The sequence below is a fragment of the Opisthocomus hoazin genome, chromosome 20, assembly GCF_030867145.1.
Source record: "Opisthocomus hoazin isolate bOpiHoa1 chromosome 20, bOpiHoa1.hap1, whole genome shotgun sequence".
NCBI lineage: Eukaryota > Metazoa > Chordata > Aves > Opisthocomiformes > Opisthocomidae > Opisthocomus > Opisthocomus hoazin.
In genome coordinates, this window is record NC_134433.1 from 17,180,274 (window position 1) to 17,200,705 (window position 20,432).

At 50.9% G+C, this 20,432-nt stretch overlaps 1 protein-coding gene across 1 annotated transcript in view; it reads left to right on the forward strand.

The window, feature by feature from the left end:
* The first annotated feature begins 227 nt into the window (after positions 1 to 227).
* Positions 228 to 20,432, forward strand: part of WSCD1 (WSC domain containing 1) — a 32,093-nt gene continuing 11,888 nt past the window's right edge. Inside the window, exons 1-5 of the mRNA XM_075440080.1 lie at positions 228 to 370; positions 8,506 to 9,187; positions 13,801 to 13,915; positions 15,565 to 15,749; positions 18,818 to 18,939. Coding sequence (XP_075296195.1) covers positions 8,764 to 9,187; positions 13,801 to 13,915; positions 15,565 to 15,749; positions 18,818 to 18,939 — 846 coding nt within the window. The 5' untranslated portion in view covers positions 228 to 370; positions 8,506 to 8,763. The remainder of the gene's footprint in view (positions 371 to 8,505; positions 9,188 to 13,800; positions 13,916 to 15,564; positions 15,750 to 18,817; positions 18,940 to 20,432) is intronic.

The window sequence follows — 20,432 nt, forward strand, 5'->3', positions numbered from 1 at the left end:
CGACCGGCGCGGGAGGCCGCGCTTCGCCGAGCGCGGGGAGCGTTACGAAACGCCGGCGCGAATCGGCGGCCGCGGGCTTCGGCAGCGCGGAGCCTGCTCACAGCCCGGCGCGGGCGGCCATGGGGCGCGCCGCTGCCGCCCGCCCCCCGGCCCGCTGACCCGCAGGGCCCCGCCGGGCGCGGCAAGCGGGCTCCGCGTGCGGGGCGGGGCTGCGCGGCGGTGCGGGAGCCGAGGTCGGGGCGGCGGGAGCGGGGCCCGCAGCAGCCCCGGCCGGCCCCGCAGGCGGGCGTTCCGGCGCGGCGCGGAATTTCACCGGAGAGCCCGGGACGGTGCCCGGCTGCGGCAGGAGCTCCTCGACCCCCGCAAAAGGGTGAGTGTTCTCCTCTTCCCCGCACCGCCGTGCCCGCGTCTGCCAGCGGTCTGTCCGCTCTGTCTGTCGGTCACAGCCGGACAACTTTTCGCAGGGGCTGAGGTATCAACATTCGCGGCAGCCTGGAGGGCTGCTTGATTTATTAAATTTACCCGCGGCATCTGAGCCCCCGCGTCGCAGCTGCGTTACTGACAGAGGTCGCAGCCCGCTCCCGAGCCGAGACGCCGGGCTGGGAAGCGGGCTCGGACGAGGCGAGCGCGTTCGTGTCGCGCAGCCCGCCGAGGCGGCCCGGGCTGCTCGGCTGCCCCGAACAGCCCCTGAAGCAGCGCCGTGCTGAACAGGCGGGCTCCAGCAAGCTTCAGTAGGTGGATGTTGCAGGAATTTGGATGGTGAGGGCTTTATGAAAGCCACTTTTAAGATACCTATGATTTAGTTACAGATCTGCATGTTATTTTAATTCCGGTAGATTTCCTTGCACACAGGAAAACATCTCATCTCTGCCTAATGTGGGATGAGGCAAAAATCAATATATGGTACATTTTTTACAACAATCTCTTGCAAAACTTCAGCCCATAGCCACAGAACTATACTGTGTTTTTTCTGGAAACTGCAGATAAAGCATCATTTGCTGGGTGCTTGAGTTCTCGGTATCGAAGGGATGTACATTATGCATGCATGGTTTGTTACTGATCAGAATACTTTCTAGCTTTAAGCATACTGTTTGCTGACAGGTCTCAGATTATCAGTGAAATGACAGCATAGCGCGTGTTATCTTGTGAGCACACATCCCTCTGCAGAATGCATACACGCACACATATAGAGGTGTGTGCATGTATATATGTAAAATGTAGGTATGTATATGTCTGCATCTTTTCCTTACTGGCATGGAATCAGTCCTCCTGGTTATTACTTTATCACTGAGCTAGGTAAAAAGCATCGGATTAATAGAAAAAAACCTATTGCCATGGTGTGCTCCCTGTTACAAGCTGTCACTGAACATTTTCCAAGTCAGCACTCCGTCTCACAACAAGCCTTCCCGGGGCAGCTGCCCCGGCAGGCTCTTCTGCACCCTCACCACGGGCTGCTGCGTCCACCACAACTGCTGCCCAGACTTACACCTACCTACGCTAGAAAATCAGTCTCAAAAAAGTAGAATATCTAGTGAAGGAGCTGCTGTGACTAAATTTGCACAAGTTAGCACTGACTCTCCAGCCTGCTCAGCCTGCAGCCCGGCTCTGACAGCGCCTTTCACTTCCAAAGCTGAATTATCTATCAACTGTAAAACGCCTCCCATACTGCATACAGGGGATGTCACGTGTAGGTTTAACTTGTGTAGCTTCAACTTGATTTGACTGATTTATGGACTACTGAGTTTTCTCCATCTTTCTGCTATCTCTGCATAAAGATTTTTTTCTGCTTGATTAATCACAGTTCATCATTATTTAACAGTTTTAACACGGTATCAGCATCAAAGATAACTTTGCAAGCTGATTACATCTCGTAGCAAGTGCACTTTCAACCTGGTGTGGGAAGGGAGGACAGGTGAAGGAGGAAATGGCGAACTGGCTAGAAAGCCATCGCAAGGGGCAACGCTTGCCACTACAGCATTTGGAGAAACGGTGGTGCTTCTAGCTCACACCTCGTTTGTTGGCAGACCTTACGCTGTGCTTAAGGTAACACAGCAGCATTCTGTCAGGAAAGAGCTGCTGACGAGGGCGGCATGTACGGAGAGCCAGCACAGACCCATCCCCTAGCAAGTACAACTTTGTAAGTTGGAAGCAGTGCTTACTGCTTCTGAAAGCCCGGGCAGTAAGGCCGGGTCTTTGGGTCGGGCAGCTGGCACGGCACGTTGGCGCTGCAGTGGTCAGGATGGGCGGACGGTCCCTTCACTCACGTCCCACTGGTCACCTCATCATCTGCCAGCAGCAGAACTGCCTGGCGAGGTGTGTTTCACACGGAGGGTGACGTAGGATGGGCACGAGCGAAGCATGGGCACCAACTCCTCCTCGGCCGCACGTGCCTGGGCTAGACATCCTGCCTCAGAGCAAAGAAGAGTTTTCCACTCGCCGGGCAGGAAGGGCAGGGATGAGAGAACAGAGCTGGCTGGGCCGCAGCGGCTGCTGGGGCCGCGTGGCACGCCGCCGCGCGAGGCTCGAGCCATGCCAGGGCCGGCCCCTGCCCTCACCGGCCGCTGCGCTGCGGCACGCCGGCTGCGCGTGCTCCAGGGCCTGCGGTCGCAGCCCGGTCTGCGGGGAAGCCTGCAGGGCCAGAGCCGCAGGGCGCTCCTGCCTCCCCGTCCCCAGCCGGGCGTCCCGGGAAGGCCGGGTCACAGGACCCTGGCTGGGTCTCATTGAGCACTGCGCTGCAGCTGGCAGAAAGGCCAACGATCCGGTTACATTCCATAGACCTTATCTCAAGAAAAGTACACGTTTAAGTTGGTGAAGGAAAGCAATACTATAGTAACTCTTCACTGAAAATTTCCTATCCTTTTGGTGAAAGAATGTCCTGGGAAAGGTGACGGAAATATGAAATCACCTCTTTTTCTTTCCTTTACATAAATTCCTAAATTACATTGTGAAGTTAGTAAGATGATTGCACTTGACACTTTCTTAAGGAGCTAGAAAAAGTAACAATGGACTTGAGCCAAAATCCATCAGCATCAACCTATATCACAGTCTGAGTGGATTTTGGCTTAAGACAGCACAGCACCAGGGTGTTTCCTCTAAGCCTGATTTTCAGCACGTGCTGCTCTCCACACAAATGTGATCCGTGGTTTTATTTTTCTCTCTTATCCCACAGTTTGGAAACTGGGATAATGTGCAATTTCTCTGTTGGTTCCACTCGAGGTGTGCCAGCAGAGCTCAGACGGCCCACCGTTGTCATCTTTTTAACCCCTTTCTCAAAACTTAAGAGATGGCCCTGGCCACGTATGCAGGTACGGCTGTGAGAAGCACTTGCTGCCAGCTGTCTGGGGACCGACACTGCAGATAGATACTCAGGGTTACTCACAGTGCTTTAAGCTGTCAGAATAAAGGGAACTGCAAATATTTGACAGGATCCCAACACTAAATTTGCAGCTTCTCAACAGTGTTTCTTCCTACATGCGTTCACGCAGTAAGATGTTGGCCTTGACTTTCCACAGCCTCAAGAAAATGGCAGCGCATATGCAAAAGAAAGGCTGCAAGCCAGAATCGTTCAGCTAGGTCCTAAGTGACTACATTTGTCCTCAAGGAAAGCTGACAAAAGAGAGGAGAAATGTGGAAGAGGGATGGATTTTTCTAAAAATAGTGTTCATGAATCCAATTCCCTTTAGTTTACAACAGAAAACATAGTCTTGCTTCCGTGCCAAGAACTCTGAATTTGCAAAATCCTGCTGGTCCTTAGACAAGATCAACTATTGATGAGCTGCAGCCGTCAATGCAGTACTGACCTAAGCTTCTGCATCGAGCAACCGATTAAGGGACAGCCCTCAACTGAGCAACTCTTCACCTGCAAGTCTGGGGCTGTTCTTTCGTGTCTTCGGCCTTTACCGGCTGTTGCAGCATCACTGAAAGTATTCAGTGTTCGCTTAAAAATTCTGTAACTACTCCTTTAGCTAGGAGAGCAGAATTGCCAAGAACTTTACAATTTTTCCTTCTACTTCTCTTTACAAATATCTTAATGCAGCTGCCTGGTGTGACATCTTCTGTCACACTCTGTGAGATCATTTTGGAAGCAAGGTACTGACCTGCTTTTCCTTACAGCAACTTTTTAATGGCAGTTATAAATCTGCTATTATATACGTAATGAAAGAAAAATACGGATTAGAAGAAAACCAGCGCTTTAAACTGGAAATGCCTCGGGTCTGGTGCTTCGTGCCATCGGTGCACTCCAGGACGCAACGTGCTGAGTTCGCAGTCTGTGCCCTGGCATTTCCCCGCAGCGCTGCGACGACGCCAGGGGAGGGGTACACTGCCAGGGCGCTCTGGAACGGGCAGCAGGCGTGGACAACTCCCTCCTCTGCCCCCTGCCCCACAGAGCTCCCCGCGCCCGTGCCAGCGGTGCCAACCACATCGGTGCTGGGAAACGCCGACGGGGCCGTGCAGAGGTGCAGTGCCCCTCAGCAGGCCCAGCGGCCGTTCCAGCGCCCGCAGGGAGCTCAGCCGGGGGACGCGGGCAGGGGCTGCGCAGCATTTTTCAGCTCCGCATTCAGCCCTGCTGGTACATATAGACATCTTACAGAAAAAACCTCAAACTATTTTTTCTAATGACATTTCCAGACGAAAAATTTCAGGCACAAACAGCTAAAAACGCTGTTCAAACAACTGAATGGTTATCTGACTTCCGAACAGTTGAAATTCACCTGTCACTAGTAAAGTGAGTAATTTCTTATAAAATAAGGTCACTCAGGGCTTTTCCAAAGCCCACCAAATTCTTGCCCTCAATAACCAGATAGTTCTCCATTTTATAAACACAGCCACCAGACGCATCCCCTTTTCAGTGGTGCAAGGGATCCTCTCCTTGCTGAAGGCACAGCACTCAGCAGATCTTCTGTGCTACCACTCACCAGCTCCAAAGCTGATCCTTGCCAGTGCTAGTTATTCTTTTTTTTTCAGCGTTAACCCTTTCATTGCTCTCTCTACCTAGAGGTCTTCTCTGCTGTTTAACAGTTCTCATTGCCCATCTCAAAGTCCTTTCAATTGTCGTTAATTAACTCAACCCTCAATTAATATGGTCCTAAAGCCCCTTTGGCTGTGAGAACTGATAAATAGGAACAGAAGATTCTACTTTTCTTCCATTTTGCTTCATTCATTTTAAGTGAAACATGTATGAAAAAGACAAATGATACATTTTCTATTACCAGATACTAGTTCATATCTCTCTTAGTCTTTCCTTTTTAATATCATCATCAAAAGTGATGCACTTCAATTCTTTTAGGCACACTTTGATGATATTGCAATATGCAGTTTATGGAAAAATCAAATTACTTTTTTTTATGTCAGCAGCGCTCTCTGCTATTTCCCCACTAAAAAGCAACATTTAATTTTTGAGTTGCACATTTGCATCAGTTGCTCTGGGCGGAGAGTCTGCTTATTTATTTGGTTGGGTTTTACTACAATGTACTGTCATGGCAACTGTACTGAGGGCGAATGCATCTGGAGGTAATTTATATATGTCATATTGACTGCAGTAAAATGGGCTTGTACCATTTAAACTTTTTCAACCGTTGGGCAAAGGCAGAGTTAGCCTCCTGAGACCCAGAAGCAGCTTCTCCTTCGTAAATAAATAAATAAACAAACGAGGCAGAGCAACAGGAGCAATGCCAGACGCTCCTTGGTGTCTGGATGCAGAGCTCGCCGCACACTTGAACCAGGTGCGCTACCCCGGGCCGTCGTCCCAGCTCCGCCGGAGCAGAGCCGGCTGCTGCTGCTGCCAGCGCGGGAGGCAGCGACCACGCTCGCGCCGGTGCCGGCAGGGCAGCCGCTGCCTGGACCTGTCCCCGGCACGAGGAGGCATCGCCGTGCACCGCCCAGACGAGCGGAGAGCCTCTCGCCACAGGGAGATGCATCACCACAAATGGGGAGAAACCTGACTGAAATTGGTGAAAGACTGAAGCGCACAGTGGCATGAAAAGGGACTAAACTGGGCCGCCGCCGCGGTTCCAAGCATAGCATGGCCGACCCCCGCTGCCCGACCCCGCCGGCCCTTCTCCAGCGAGCTGCCGCTGTCGGCATCGCTGCCTCGCAGCGCCCAGAGGTTCCCAGTACGGCCGTCCCGGCGCAAGTGGCTTGGAGCCCTTGAGAACTGCGTCTGGAAGCACTGCTTGATACCGTAACTCGATCGCTCTGCGAGTACACCAAAAGAGCTACGAAACCCTGAATTACAGTTGGGCAAAAATGATTGCAAGTCTGATAAATTTGTCTAGCCTCATCTTGCTGCTAGGGGGAAAAAAAACCCTTGAACCTTTTGAATACCTACGTGATTGCAGGCATTATCATCTGACTGACAAGGCTTTGCAGCAGCATTTCATCAGGAACGGCCAACCCTTTGCAGTGCAGATGGCCGGTGAACAGCACAGCGCGCTGTCTGCTCAGCCGCCGAGGCGTGAGGCTGCCTCCTCCGTCGGCCAAGCCTCTCCTCAAAACACCATGCGCTGTAAGGAGTGTGGCGATTTCCCAGCCAGAATCTCAAACGGCTAATGCACACACGCATCCTTCTTTTAGATTAGACAGCCTCTTTTGGGAACAGCTCAGGTTTCCAGTAGCCCCATGTTAGGAACAACTAGTGAATCAAATCATACCTGTGCTGATAGACAGTATTTCTTCAGATAAATTAGCACAGTAACAATCTGCAGTATCTAATTATGGCTAATTTCCTGTTCATCTGTCTAGGTACTTCTGACCCTTTTACTGTAATTCTTGAGCACTCGCAACGTTGATCAGAGATTTTCAATAATTTAAGAGTCAGCTCTTCAGCTGGAGTAAATCAATGCATTTTCTTTGGCTTTGGAGCTGGTAAGAAGAGAGTTGTGTTAACATTTACAGTGGAGAAAGTGGTCTTAATTTACTACAGCGTGCTACAGCCTTGTAGCCCTTTGCACCTCCTTGCTCCCTCCAGTTCACTGGCTGCTAACAGATCCACAGGTACTGGTGGGAAGAGAGTAGCAAGTGCTTGTCAGACTGAGCTCTTGGAGAAAACAGAGATAAACGTATAGAATATTTTTGGATCTTACTCAGTCCTATATACTCGAGACCAGCATACATGAACTTTAACAAAAAAATTTTGAAAAAGCATCTAAATCAGGTTCTCAAGACCAGCTGACTTGTAAGATTAGAAGACAGGGACTCCTGTCTGGTGCCAAACCCATTTAGCAATCGAGGCTGAAAGGTCACACAAAAGGAACTGAGGTTTAGCTGACAAAAGATTCAGCTGAATTTTAATATATTCTTGGCCCAGAAGTTTTTGGGCTTTGTTTCTGATTGCTGCGTAAGACAGAAAGAACTTGCAGAACTAAATGAGAAAGGGATGGGCGGAGATTTAATTGGTAGCATCTATTCAATAAAGCGGCGTAAGTGAACATCCAAAAAACTTCAAATCAGATACTGAAACAAGAAATACAGTGAACAAATGTTTCTTTGCCATGACTGTGGGTTTCAAGAGTATGCCCCAAACGCAAGTCAAGCAAAAGCCATAATATTTTCTTTTCTGGAAAACACTGCATCTTTTCTCAATGCTCGCCTGGCTCTGCAGAGAAGTGATTGACTGGGAGAACAGGAAATTATGGGAAGATGCCAGCTTTTATTTGCTACAGGAGGTTAAAGGTTCCCTAGGGCACAAAGGAGCTTTTCTTGCCCAGACGATCCCATCATGGTATACATCAGCACAACCAAAGCCTGCAAAGCTCAGAACCAGTCAAGAGATATCTGGTGAAACCTGAAAGGATTTTTTTTTCAAACATTCACTAGTTTTTGTCCATGCATCCATACATCAATATTTGGCAACAGAAATCTACTAAACAAATAGCAGGATCTCTGGTTTCTTTTAAAGCAACATGCACAGCAACTCACACAGCTCCGTGTGTAAGTAAAGAACCCCCAGATGCCCTTCCCGCATAAAGCCTGACTTTACTGTGCTACAAAGAGATTAATAATTATCTTATCTATTGTGAGTTGATGCAATTTCTTTTTCTTCCCCACACCCCCACACTGCTGTTTCCTCCTGATCTGCATTTGTAGCTTAGCTACTGTTTTCACTGAAAGGAAGGAATTTGATAATACCTTCCTAAAAAGATGCCTGTACTGTGGCTGCCTGTTACAGCCAGTGACAAAGAATGGAGACGTCAGCTATTGACAAAAGAAAATAAAGAACTTTTTTTCCAAACATCCCAAGAGAAATAACCTCATTGTAAAGCTATTTCTTGTACATTCCAAGTTAAAAGAAAGAAAAACGAAAAATAAAGTAAGGCCAAATATCTGAAACTAGCTTCTGCTTAATCAGTCATTCTCATTGGATTACAGTTTCTGAAGTGCATAATTATAAACAACAGATGGAGGAGCGTTCAGCTGAAAACAAGAGGGGTGGGTGGGAGAAAGTCACCCTGATGACGGGTGTTTTCTATTTGGACGTGAACCAATCTTCCCCCCTTGGTATTGCAGGTTTCAGCGCCCGCTTGGCAGAGCGCGGCAATGGCATCGCCCCAGGTGTGCGCGCAGCCCCTCGGCCGGCCGGGCGCCTGAGGCTGCCGGCAGTGCCGCACCAGGCTGCTCGCTCCCCGCGGGCGGCCGGCGAGAAGGCTCTTCCCTGGGAGACGGCACCGAAGCGATGGGCTGAACTTATGGGAGGAACCAGCGCCCGGCCAGGCGGCGATTCAGGGGCCCGTCGGGAGGCGTGAAGGGCCCGGCTTCAGGAAGGGCATGGCCAAAGCTTTCTTCAGGCTACAGAAGTTTCTCCGTCGGACCCAGTTTCTGCTCTTCTTCCTCACAGCAGCTTACCTGATGGCTGGCAGCCTGCTGCTGCTACAGCGGACCCGCTTGGTTATCCAGCAAGGGTCACGTGGGACCTCTGCTAACCAGGCACTGCCAGTGCCGGACGGGATGGCCGGGGTCGGCATCGCAGACCCCAGGATGCTGCAAAACCCCCGCCCCGGTGCCAGGCTGGTGGGCACGGATGCGCCACAGGAGCCAGCCCTGGACCAGCAGCACAGCCCACGGTGGCTTGTGTCCCGCAACTCGGAGCTCAGGCAGCTGAGAAGAAGGTGGTTTCACCGGTTCATCAGCGAGCAGGAGCCCATGCAGACAGCGGGATTTAAAGCGATGAAGCACACTGCTGAACACAAAGGTAAGGGACGCACCCCTGCCCCGTTTTCTGGCACACACATAAACTGCACCTCCTCCTAGGACCATCCAGGCACAGACTGGCAAGCACCACAAAGTCTGCCTGCAGAAACGCCTTCCTCCTGGCTCATCACCACTTTCAAACCACTTCTTAAGCGCATGCTCAGGCCAAAGTACAATTCTGATGTCTGTGGTCATGCTGAGCTGTAACTTCCTCCAAAAATGTATTTTTACTGATTGAATGGAAGCCCAGACAGTGAAATATGCTTCCCTAATTTAAATTATTTTCTCTTCAAGCAGGCAGAGATGAACACTGTTTAACTGATTTTCTTTCTCAGAACAGGGAACACTTTAAAAACGGGTTTTATTAAGTTAGCTATCCAAAACCACACAATACCTTTAGTCCAGAAGTGCCTCCTTGCTGCTACAGCTTTCTAGCATATACTAAAGTCTGCTACTGCAGACACATTTGCTGTTCACTGTCCTTAAGCAGACAAGATGTGGGCCATACAACCCTTCTTCCCTGACTGGGTGCCAAACCAGCACCGCAGTGAAAGGAGAACTCCTGGATCAGAGACAAACTCCTGGCGTTTGGCGAGTTGGGTGGAGATTTGCGACAGGCCGAGGGGAAAGCAAGGGGAAGGAAAGCAAGGAACATCGCTGCGCGGGTGCAGTCCCTCAGCAGCCAGAGCACAGCGTACAGAACTGTACGTTTTCCAACCCAAATGCAAAGCCATTCAGGTTTGACAGAAACCTGAGCTCACTTCACTGTGAGCCTGATTCTGCTGCCCTAACTGCTGCTGATAAATATGTGCATGGACTGCTTTAGTCTGTTCAGTAGGAAAGCTTTTAAAAAACTACTATCCAGAGCAAGCACAGAAGCAAAACGGCACGTTTCCTGCATGGCTTTATACCCTCCTGACCCACCACAGAGAACTGCACCATCCTGGGCACCCCTTGCCGGGGAGGCGCACAAAACTGGTGCTCACCGTGTTGGGGGGTTACGCAGCCGAGCTGCTCGCTGCGCAGGGAGCTGGAGCCCCAGTTCCGCAGCCATCTCCAAAGGCTGAGCGTGCCCAGGGAGCAGACAAAACCCCTTGAGGAGCCCAACACAGAAAGCACCAGGATCCAGGCTAGGTGACTGACCGTGCTCTCAGGGCTGCAGCACCAAACTGTGAGTTTGCGAGATTTGATCCACTGCCTTTCAGAAGAAATAGTTGTTTGTGGAGGTGTTTCACTGATAATAAAAAAGGAATGGGATCTGGATGACTAGACACCACATTACTAAACTGCTCTTTAGTTTGTTGAATAAATTTATCCAGACAAAGGGGCATGTTCTGCAAAAATCCCACAAAACGGGTGCCACCTTGTGACTCCTACTGAGTGAACTGTCAGCAGTGGGAACAAGAGGTGATAGTGATGGTGTACGGGAGATGAGTTTCACAGCGTGAGTCAGGCGAACCATAACTGTGGGAGTTCCCTGAAGCACCAAGCTGGAGCTCCCAAGAGTGCTTCTCAGGCGCTTCATAACATCCATTGCTAGCAGGTTTTGGTGGCAGAGAAGAGGGGCTGCAAAGCGCCGATGTCTCCCAGAGAACCCCACCGCATTTCGTGACGTGCCCCAAGCACGCAGCCTGGGTGCTCGCAGCCTAACGGCAGCCCCGGGACCAGCATGAAACACAAGGCTGCAGCTCCTCCATCCCGCACCAGTAACCAAGCCCGGTGCAGGGTAGTGGAAGCTCTGTGAAGGGGTCCTGTGTCCATCCCCAGTGCTGCTGGGAGGGGCTGGACCTCATACCAGTATTTAATATTCACCAAGTATTGCTTCTTCCCTTTTTTGCAAGCAGCAGACACCCTGGTCTCAGCTGCTCAGTGGAGGCCGATGATCTGACCAGGAGGGGGTCGGGCAGGGTGCTGCCTGTCCCACACCGGGAGATGGGAGGGGGCCGGCGAGGAGAGCGAACAGTGCAGTGCCACAGGGCGCAGGACGCTCCCTTGCCCCGGATGCCCTGTGATCTGTACTTCCACGCTGCCCGTGCTCTGGCAGCACAGTGTCGGTGGGCTCAATGCAGCAAACCCAGCCCGCTCCACTCAGCGAGTGCCCACGAGCCCTTTGGCTTTGCCTCCTCCCCGGTCCGACCGGGTAAAGACAGCTCGCCTGGTTCTCCCTGCATGACTGCAGCTGCTTGGGCTGCTCCGGTACCCCTGGTGTTTGGTGACTTTTCTCCCCCCGATGAACAAAAGAATAGATAAAAATTAAAGAAACATGGTGAGTCTTTGTGAGCTACTCTAAGACCAGGCAGAGTAGGAACCTGTTCTTTAAAAACTTCAATTACAACCAAAAAGATTACTGTTGAGAATTATCCATAAAGTTAGTTAAGGCTACTGCCTTGCTCAAGTTCTAACCACTGACTGAGAGGAGCCAGAAGAACTATTTATTGCTACATCCCACTGAATTATGTTGATTCAAATATGCATCATCTGAATATCTGACTGAAGTGACATTATTAACAGCATTGTTAACAAGCATTGGAATACCTTTAGAAATTATCAATTAAAAATTTAACTACCTGTGTAGAGCACGTTATCTTCCCTGCCCCTCACTGCTCCTAGTAAAGTTGCAGGCTTGTTACTTCATTACAGATCCCTTCCAAGACGCAGTGAACTCCTCCGTGGTTACAATACCTGTCAGAGTTTCAGGGTCGCCCGCTGGTTCCCGCTCAGTGAAGCGTCAGGCTGCCTTACCGTGGCGGCCGTGTCCGTGCGTGCCTCACCAGTGCCGTCCCAGCACGGCACGGCCGCTCTGCCCTGCCCACGCATGGGGACTGCACGCAGAACCTCCACCCGAGACAAAAGCCACGGCATCTGCTCCAGCGTACCGGGAACACCTCCCGGCTCGCTTTGCCTGGCTTTCCGTCCACCCCGGATCATGTGGCCCTGGGTGAGAAAATTCAAGTCCTTTTTTTTTTCCCTCCATGTCAAGCTATCTTTCCTGCTCACATAGCAAGTGGCTCAGTGCAGGGACCCCATCTTACCCTGCCAGGGACACTGGCAAATACTACTAATGCAACAGATGAAACCAGGAATTTCTTAGGTAAAAAACGTCAATTTTCTGTTAGCAATGCTTCCAGCGGATGGGGTGTTTCACGCTGCTTCCCCCAGCCTGCGTGTGCCATTGCGCAGGAGGCAGAGGTGACAGGGACTGGATTGCTGACGTGACGCCCGGCTCTCAGATCACGGACTGTCCCACGACTCGTTCACAGGAGGATGTAAATGCGATATTGCTGCCGGCAGCGAGGGAGGGATGCGGGCAGACGCGGCCGGTGTCGGCTGGCCTACCGTGCCTCCCGACTCAGGCACTTTGACCCACACACTGAGTTTGCTGCTGCTACTGGTTTAAATCAAAGCACCCAAATCAAAAGTCTCCAGTAGAATGCAGAACATCCTTACTGCAGGTGTGTGACTCCCATCTCGTTAACAGCGTGCTGTGGGTGTGTACTCACAGCTTGCGAGTTTTCTAATTGTATGTTTGCAAATTACCAGTATGCAGGTCTTTGAATCTGGTGTTGTGTTTGCAATATTTATGTGTCTGATTCCTAGCTCAAAAATCTCTGTTAGAGTGGCTTGAACTTTCTTTTTACTGTGGATTATTTTATTGTTAATATAATGCTTTTTAGTTTCATTTTTCATCATATATTCTCTTCCTGTCCACAGCTCATGTTAATTTCCCTGTGTTATCATCTGAATACTGCTACTTTTAAAATCAAATTTCCTTTTTTCCTTCATATTTTAATGATAAAATGTACTTATATACACACAATTGCTGTACAACATTAGGACTCCACATCATCCTGCCAACAGTATATTAAAAAATTGTCTGCATTTTTATAGTATTTCGTTCATGACAACAAAGAAGAGGCTTAACAGAGGATGCAGTCTAAGACAAGTATTTATCTTTCATATGCTAAGTAAAGCAAGACATATTTTAAAAGACCCATTTGCACTGGAGAGAAAGAGATAGTTTGATGTGATAGCTAGACACTGCTGCCTAGTTAAGACTGAAGTTATCTTTCCCTTCTAGCTTTAATATAACTCTATGTACCCAGAGAAAATTGATTTTCTCAGTATTTCTCTTGTACCATCTCATTATCAGGTAGAGATTGTCAAGAAACTTGGGAGAAATCCAACAGGATTTCTCGAAGTTTATGCCACTTTGAAGACTACCTTCTCCTTCACTTTAGCCATTCGCCGTGCTTTGTCACCAAAGGGAGAGAGCCGGGCAGGCAGAGCCGCCTGCGGGAACCACAGCTCCGGGGCGGTCGCAGGCGCTGGGTCTGCAAAGGCAGGCCTGCCTAAAGTAACCTGGGCAAGGGAAGAGTCTGGTTTCCCTCCTGCTCCTTTCCATCGGACAGTTGAGCTTACCCCTTCCATAGCACCTGCGAAGGTTCGGTGCCAGCGGCCAGGTCTGCAGAGCCGGCAGGACCCCGGGCAGGCTGTGACCTGACCAGGCACAGCCCTGCTCGCAGCTCACCACGCTGGATCGCCCCTGCATGCCTCTCCCTCTCCCCTGTCTCTGCCCTATGCATGCTGCCTAACTCTGGTCCTGCACGCACACAGGCACCTACGTCGGATGCTTCAGCGACAACTCGAGGGAGAGGACGCTGAAGGGAGCTGTGTTTTACGACTTAAGAAAAATGACAGTATCTCACTGTCAGGAAGCTTGTGCTGAGAGGTGAGTGGTATTTTTTCACTGCAAGTTTTCTCCTTTCTAAGTGCAACTGAACTTAAAATGGGAAAAGCATGCATTTGTTAAACATACAGCATCTGTGAAAACTGCAATTATCTCGTACCTTCAGGCATGGCATAGCTCTGCTACCTTGCTGAGACTATTGCACTGCTGCCTATCCTCTTTGTTACAGGATGGCTACTTACAATATATTTTCTGTTTTCCTGGTCAAAAATTACTGTTTTGTTAGATAATCTTTGTTAGGTATTGCCCTCTAACCCTAACCTTTGATCGAAAATATTAAAAAGCTACGAGCAGACCAGCAGTCCCAGAGCAGCAGAGAGCAGGACGACGGGGTGCACGGCAGGGAGCGGGGCTGCTGCCAGCGCAGCCGGGGAGCTGCGGGCCCGGGGAGCACACAGCCTCGGCTCCGACCGCCAAGGCAGGCTGCGGGCCGGGGACAGCCATCAGTACCCAGGGCAGGACTGTATGAAACTGCTGACTGACAAGACTTCCCGTTGCTCCCAAGCACAGAAGAAAGCAGCAGAAACAATGCCATTTAGAGCTATTCCTGTGAAATTTGCTTCCTTTGGTCCGTAGGGCAATGCAGTGCACATGGAGGCCGTGGCGGTAGGGGTGCCCAAACTGCAGCTGCCCCCCACCTCGCTGGCGTTCAGACCCCCTGCTCCAGCCCAGTCCCCTGCAGACACACAGCGACACTCCAGACAGAGCCGTCCCTTGGGCGGAGGGAAGGGCACACTCCTCTCGGACAGACGGACCGTCAGGCCTCGCAGACGCTTTTCCGAGGACGCGGGGCCAGGCCCTGGCCCGTGCAGCAGCGGAGCGGTCAGCCGCGGGCCTGGCCGCAGGGACCTGGCCCGCCTGGCGTGGGCACAGTGCGCGCTCGCCATTGCTGCCAGAGGCCCCGGGCAGCGCGTGGCCCTGCGAGGGGGCCCCAAGGGTCTGCGCCACGGCCGCAGGCTGCTGCCTGCGTGCGGGCGCTGGCTCCCACGGCCGGACCCCCGGACGGGAGGGCGGCTTCGCGCGGGGCAGAGGCGGCGGCAGCCTGCAGCGACCGCCCGGGAGCCGGCGTGTGGCCTGGGCACCGCGGGAGAGGCAGCGCGCCCTGGGCCTGCTGTGCAGCAACGGCCTCGCCTGGTTTGAGAGTCTGAAAATTGCCGGACGGGGTCCAAAATGCTCAGATTCAAATGCTGGCTGACAGAAGCTCTGAGAGGGACTTTGCTTCTTGGTCACTCTACACCGTCCGTCTAACACCGCCGATCAGACCCTGAAGCGGTAGGTCTGGGTGGGGTGGTGCCAAGCCCCGCGGCGAGGCCATGGCGGCTGCGGCACCGGGTGGGCGAAGGCCCGGCCGCACTCTGTGCAGCCGGAGACGGGGCTGCCGCTCAGACACCCACCTCGGGAGGCAAAGCCCCCCTCACCCTCCCAGGGGCTGCCCCGGGCCCGCGCCGGGCAGACTCTGGCCACCACCTGCCCGCCGTGAAGAGGCCTCGCTGGTCCCCGGGCCAGCGCGTCTCCGGAGCAGGGCGGCGGAAGGGCACCCCGAGCATGGGGACGCGCTCCTGCCTTGCTCAGGTGTAAGCTGGGGAACAGCGGGGTGCCGGTACTGACAGTGCCTGGTTTTGCTCCCGCAGGGCTTACAGCTACGCAGGCCTGGCGTACGGAGCAGAGTGCTACTGCGGGAACACGCTCCCAGCCACCGCCTCGAAGCCCGAGGAGTGCAACAGCGAGTGCAAGGGGCAGAAGGGCTCCGTCTGCGGTGGGGTGAACCGGCTCTCTGTCTACAGGGTGGCAGAGCTGCGGGCAGCAGCGAGGCGACGTAAGTGGGCGCGCGACCACGGCGAGGAGGCCGCTCTCCCCAGGGAGATGCCACGGCCGGGCTGAGCGTGCGGCTGACCCCGCTGCTCGGCTCGCTCCGTTTGCCACCAGAGTTTGAAACAGCAAAGGATGACAGTGCCCGCAGCGCACGGTGTCCCTTTGCTGTGGGTCCGGTCCCTGGCTCCCTCCCCAAACCTCGGGGCAGCTGCCGCAGGGCTGCCACACAGCAAGGCAGCGCCACCGGGCAGGGACGCAACACAGGGCAGAGCGACTGCAAGAATTTCAGCTGTAAAACTGCTCCCTTTCGCATCCATTGCAGAGGGACAAACCCACATGTTTAATAAACAACCCGGGAGGTGGGTCCCTTTGTAATGAAAGGGCAGAGAAGCACTTGTATCAATGCCACCCTAAGCTCAGAAATGATCCTAAATAAACTAAGTACTATGTGACTGCAGCAGGAGATTAACTAGAGGCCAGAGAGGGGTGCACACCAATCTCTTTCCTAAGCGAGAGAAACAAGGCCACAGAGTTTTGCTCTTCCAAGGATTTCTGTTCTAGCAGCAGTTGGGATTTTTGTCTCATCTTTAGATGACAACACTTACTCTACTTGTCATTCAATTAGGTACCGTGGGAGATGCAATAGATAAACCTTTGGGCCAACGCAAAGCACATAAAATATCTAAACAGCTGAGCAGTCTTTACTTTTGGCAAGCTCACAATACCTTACGGATGTTATTTGCTAAGAAATAGCAGCAAGACCTTAGGTTGTGCCAGTATTGATGGTACTTCACTTCTTCCTAAAGACAAGTCAAGGTTTGTACAATAATCTACCCAGCTACATATAAATTATATATCAAAGGTACGTAGACCCAAATTGCTAGTGTCAGGCTGACAGGCACGTTGGCAGCTTTCCCAGGACGTGCATCACTGTTTAAATCTTCAGCATAAAATATATATACACACATTTCACAGGAAAAGGTGGCATTTATTTTTTTCTTAGGTATTAATGAATTAGTCATCAAATTAGTCTAGCCTGGAGCTAGATTTGTATTTTGTTTGCTCTCAGTAATACCTGATATTTGACTGTTTGAAGAATCCCACTGACACAAGCTAGCTGAGGGGCCAACAGAAGTATTAATCACGATGAACAAGTATATTAGAAAGTAACTCTGAAACTGTAACGGCATCCATAATTTACACTATGCGACACAGAGAACAGACCTCGCAGAAGGCTTCTCCTGAGGCAGAGCGGGTCCAGCGGCATCTCCATTCAAACGCCCCCGGCTTGCTGGCTCCCCTCGCCTCCCCCTCCCACCCGGGCTGCCAGGGCCCCCCGAGCTGCGCAGCTCCTGTGCCGCAGGACTCACCCCCCGCGACACATAAAATGCAATGAAGCCTCAAGTCGGCAGCTCTTGCAGCCCGGGGATCACTGTGGCACAGAGCACCGTTTTCCTCGGGGCAGGATGCAGCCGTCCCTCCCCAGACAGCAGGCAGACAACGTAAACGCAGCACATTTCCAGTGTGATCCGCGGGTTCTCTGCGAACCCTGCTCCCTCCCGAGTGCCTGTGTGGGCAGTTCAGGCTTTCTTCCCGACCCGCTGAGACACCTCTAAACATGTTCATAAGTATTTTGTTTCAGGAATTAAATATTAGTGTGAGATTTAGTAGAAAGTCTTTCAAGGGCATCCTGAGAAGCCAAAAAATTTCTGCTCCATTATTCTTTGGTGCCATGCTTGCAGTGATCTGGTCCCAAGAGGACTCCTGTTTCCCCCTAACTTGTATCGAATTATTTTATTTTTGCATCTCCTGAGTGAATCCAAAGATTTAGCACTGATTCTAGTAACTGGTTTGAACAGTTATTAGAACAATATTTAAGCAGCTTCTCCCTAGATTGCTCTTGGCTCATGCCAGAGAATCTGGGCCCTTCCGCCAGGAAAATTTTCCTTCAAAAGTGCATCATATCTCTCCTGTCGTCCAACACATTTTGCACATCAGCTCTGGTGAGTATTGTTTAAGGTACCCACTGGGCGCAGACCAGGACTCAGAAGACCCAAACTCATTCCCAAATCCACCTTTCTCCCTTTTGAGTCATGCTAGGCAAATTGCGTCAATAGAGAATTAGTAGAAAGGGATGAAGTAAAGGCATTTTCCACCTTTGTGAAGCCCACAAGATCCTAAGAGTTACAGAAGTGCCATACAACATGCAGACTTCTTTCTTTTCTAACCAGCCACACAACATTATTTTCCTCATTGCCATTAGTTCATCTCTGCAAACGCATGGCCTCACCCGGGGTAGTGGGCTTCCACGCCAGCTTTGGGGTTTTGTTTGGGTCTGTCAGGGGACGTATCTCAAGCAGGAGGGAAAATTGTATTGCTGCTTGGAACAAGTATTTGGGCCAGATCCTGACTTCAATCACAGTGCTGCGAAAAATGGAGCAGTTCTGCCAGGCTCTGTGGCATTTATATAGGAGCAGGCGAGATCAGAGGCTGATGCCAAAGACGTGAAGAAAGCTGCTCTCCCTGGGCAGCTTACAAAAGCCTAGCTTAGATTTTGGAGGCTGCAGCAAAGTCCCTTGGCCTGAAAAGAAAGGAGTGGGAAGAGGAGAGGGATAGCTCAGCAGCTGAGCAGATGTGCAGAAAGGTGGGTCCCTGTGGGGGCTTTCGGGATTCATTTAAATTCCTCTCCTGTTCTGGTGCAGATCATTGGAAGCTTTGTAAATTTTTATCGGGGCTTTTGAGTCTTTCAGGGGAAAGCATGTCTTCAAAAGAAAACCAGGACTTGCAAACAATAGCAATGCCCTCCACTGGTGGAATTTAATTGAAACTCTTTGCTGCAGCCCTACTTTCAGCGGTTAGTACAAAGCTAAAGGCACGTGCTACTTTCAGTACCACAGGATTTGCAACACAGTTTTCTAATGTATATCATGGCTTCTCTTATTTCTACAGCATTTGGAATATAAAGTTTATTTTATTATCTTTAGCGTCTGAACCTAATATTGCTCTTTGTGAAAAAGGCAGGATACTACGGACACTGTTTTCTCAAGAGAAACCTATTTCATATCCCTGCAGGGAGGAATGTTATCTATCGAGGATGTTTTAGAGCTCCAGAAAATTTAACAGACACCTTTCCAGCCTCTTTGATACAGCCCAATTTGACGGTGGAGATGTGCTCTGAATTTTGCTCCAAGAAAGTAAGAACAGTTCTCATTTCACATCCTTTCTTCTTTTTTGTTACTTTAATCTACTACGGCAATAGCAGAGATTAGTGCCTTAGAGCTCTGAATTTGTAAATGAGTTTCTAAAGGACAAAACTCCGAGTAAATACCCAGTGATGCATCTGGTCCAACCGCTCTCTCACGTGGGGAAGGCAGGAGGGAAGCCCATTGGAGCGATGCCACTAAGTATGAAGCACAGAAAAGCCGCTCTGAGTGACGAGTATCAGCCACGAGGAAATCGATACCAGTCAGATCTGGCCGCAGGGAAGGTCTCGGCGGGTGCAGCTCATAGGGGGACACGCAGCTGGAGGGTGGACGTGGCTGGCAGCACCCAGCCCACAGCTCCAGGAGCCAGTCCCCACTCAGCCCGGGGGAGCCCCATGCGGGCAGGGCAGGCAGAAGCCACCCCTGATCCCCCGCGCCCTCCCCTTCGCCAGCCCTGCGTGCTCCCCTCCGAGGTGGTGGTCTTGGTCTCACGCTCCTGGACAGTGCAGCAGCAGGCATTGCCACAGAGAACAAGAGGATTTAATGCTGAGGTATCTACACAGAATTTTTACACCAGTGTGTAACTGTGTTGGCTAGGAACATGACACAATCTTAAACATATAAAAAAAATAAAGCTGCCAGAGAAGAATTTTAGCAGATAAGCACACTGAAGGCAGTGGACTTTCCTGGTACTTTTATACAAATGTGTCTCTTTCCACACCAGAAGAATTTATACCACTGTTACTATAGCCTATGTAATTTAAAATCTAATCTATTTTGATTTTAAATTGAATCATTGTAGAACTTCATGCTGATATATGATTATAAGAAAGCAATGAATGAAGTCAGTTGTGTGCTTACTGGCTTTTGGACAGAAGGTGAGCAGGGACATGCTAACATCCGCTGTCCTTGTGCATTCTCTTGGCCTGAAGCATCACCTTGCTTCTCCTCCATGCTTATCACAGAGTAAACCCACAGAATTCAGAACTGAAGGAGTCTGACTTTGATAGCCCAGGGTATCCTCACAGGAGGGAACACTTGGCCCAGGGCACTCTCTGCTTTAGCGGCTGTTGCTGTGGTTGGTTCCCTTCGCATCCTCCCCACTCCCATGGGACGACTTCTTTTGTACAGCGGAGGGGGCACTGTGTGGTCAGATTTAGCCCACAGCCACATTCAGCCTCATGCACTAAACTGAACTTTCAGTTACTTTGTCCTCTAGGATCACAGAATTGATTAAAACTATTAAGGCACGAACAACAAATCTTCTTAATTACTAAGTAGAGTGAGAAAGCTTTTCCCAGTCAACATATCCTCTATACCAGCTCATCAGTGTTTTAAGAATATGTAATGGAATTAACTCTGTGCAGCAAATTGCAGTGAATCACCCACATACCCTGTACAGAGTACCTTACAAACATGCACACCAACACACTCTCACATCCTCTACGCATATAAATGTTGAATAAAGCAGGACTTCATGAGCA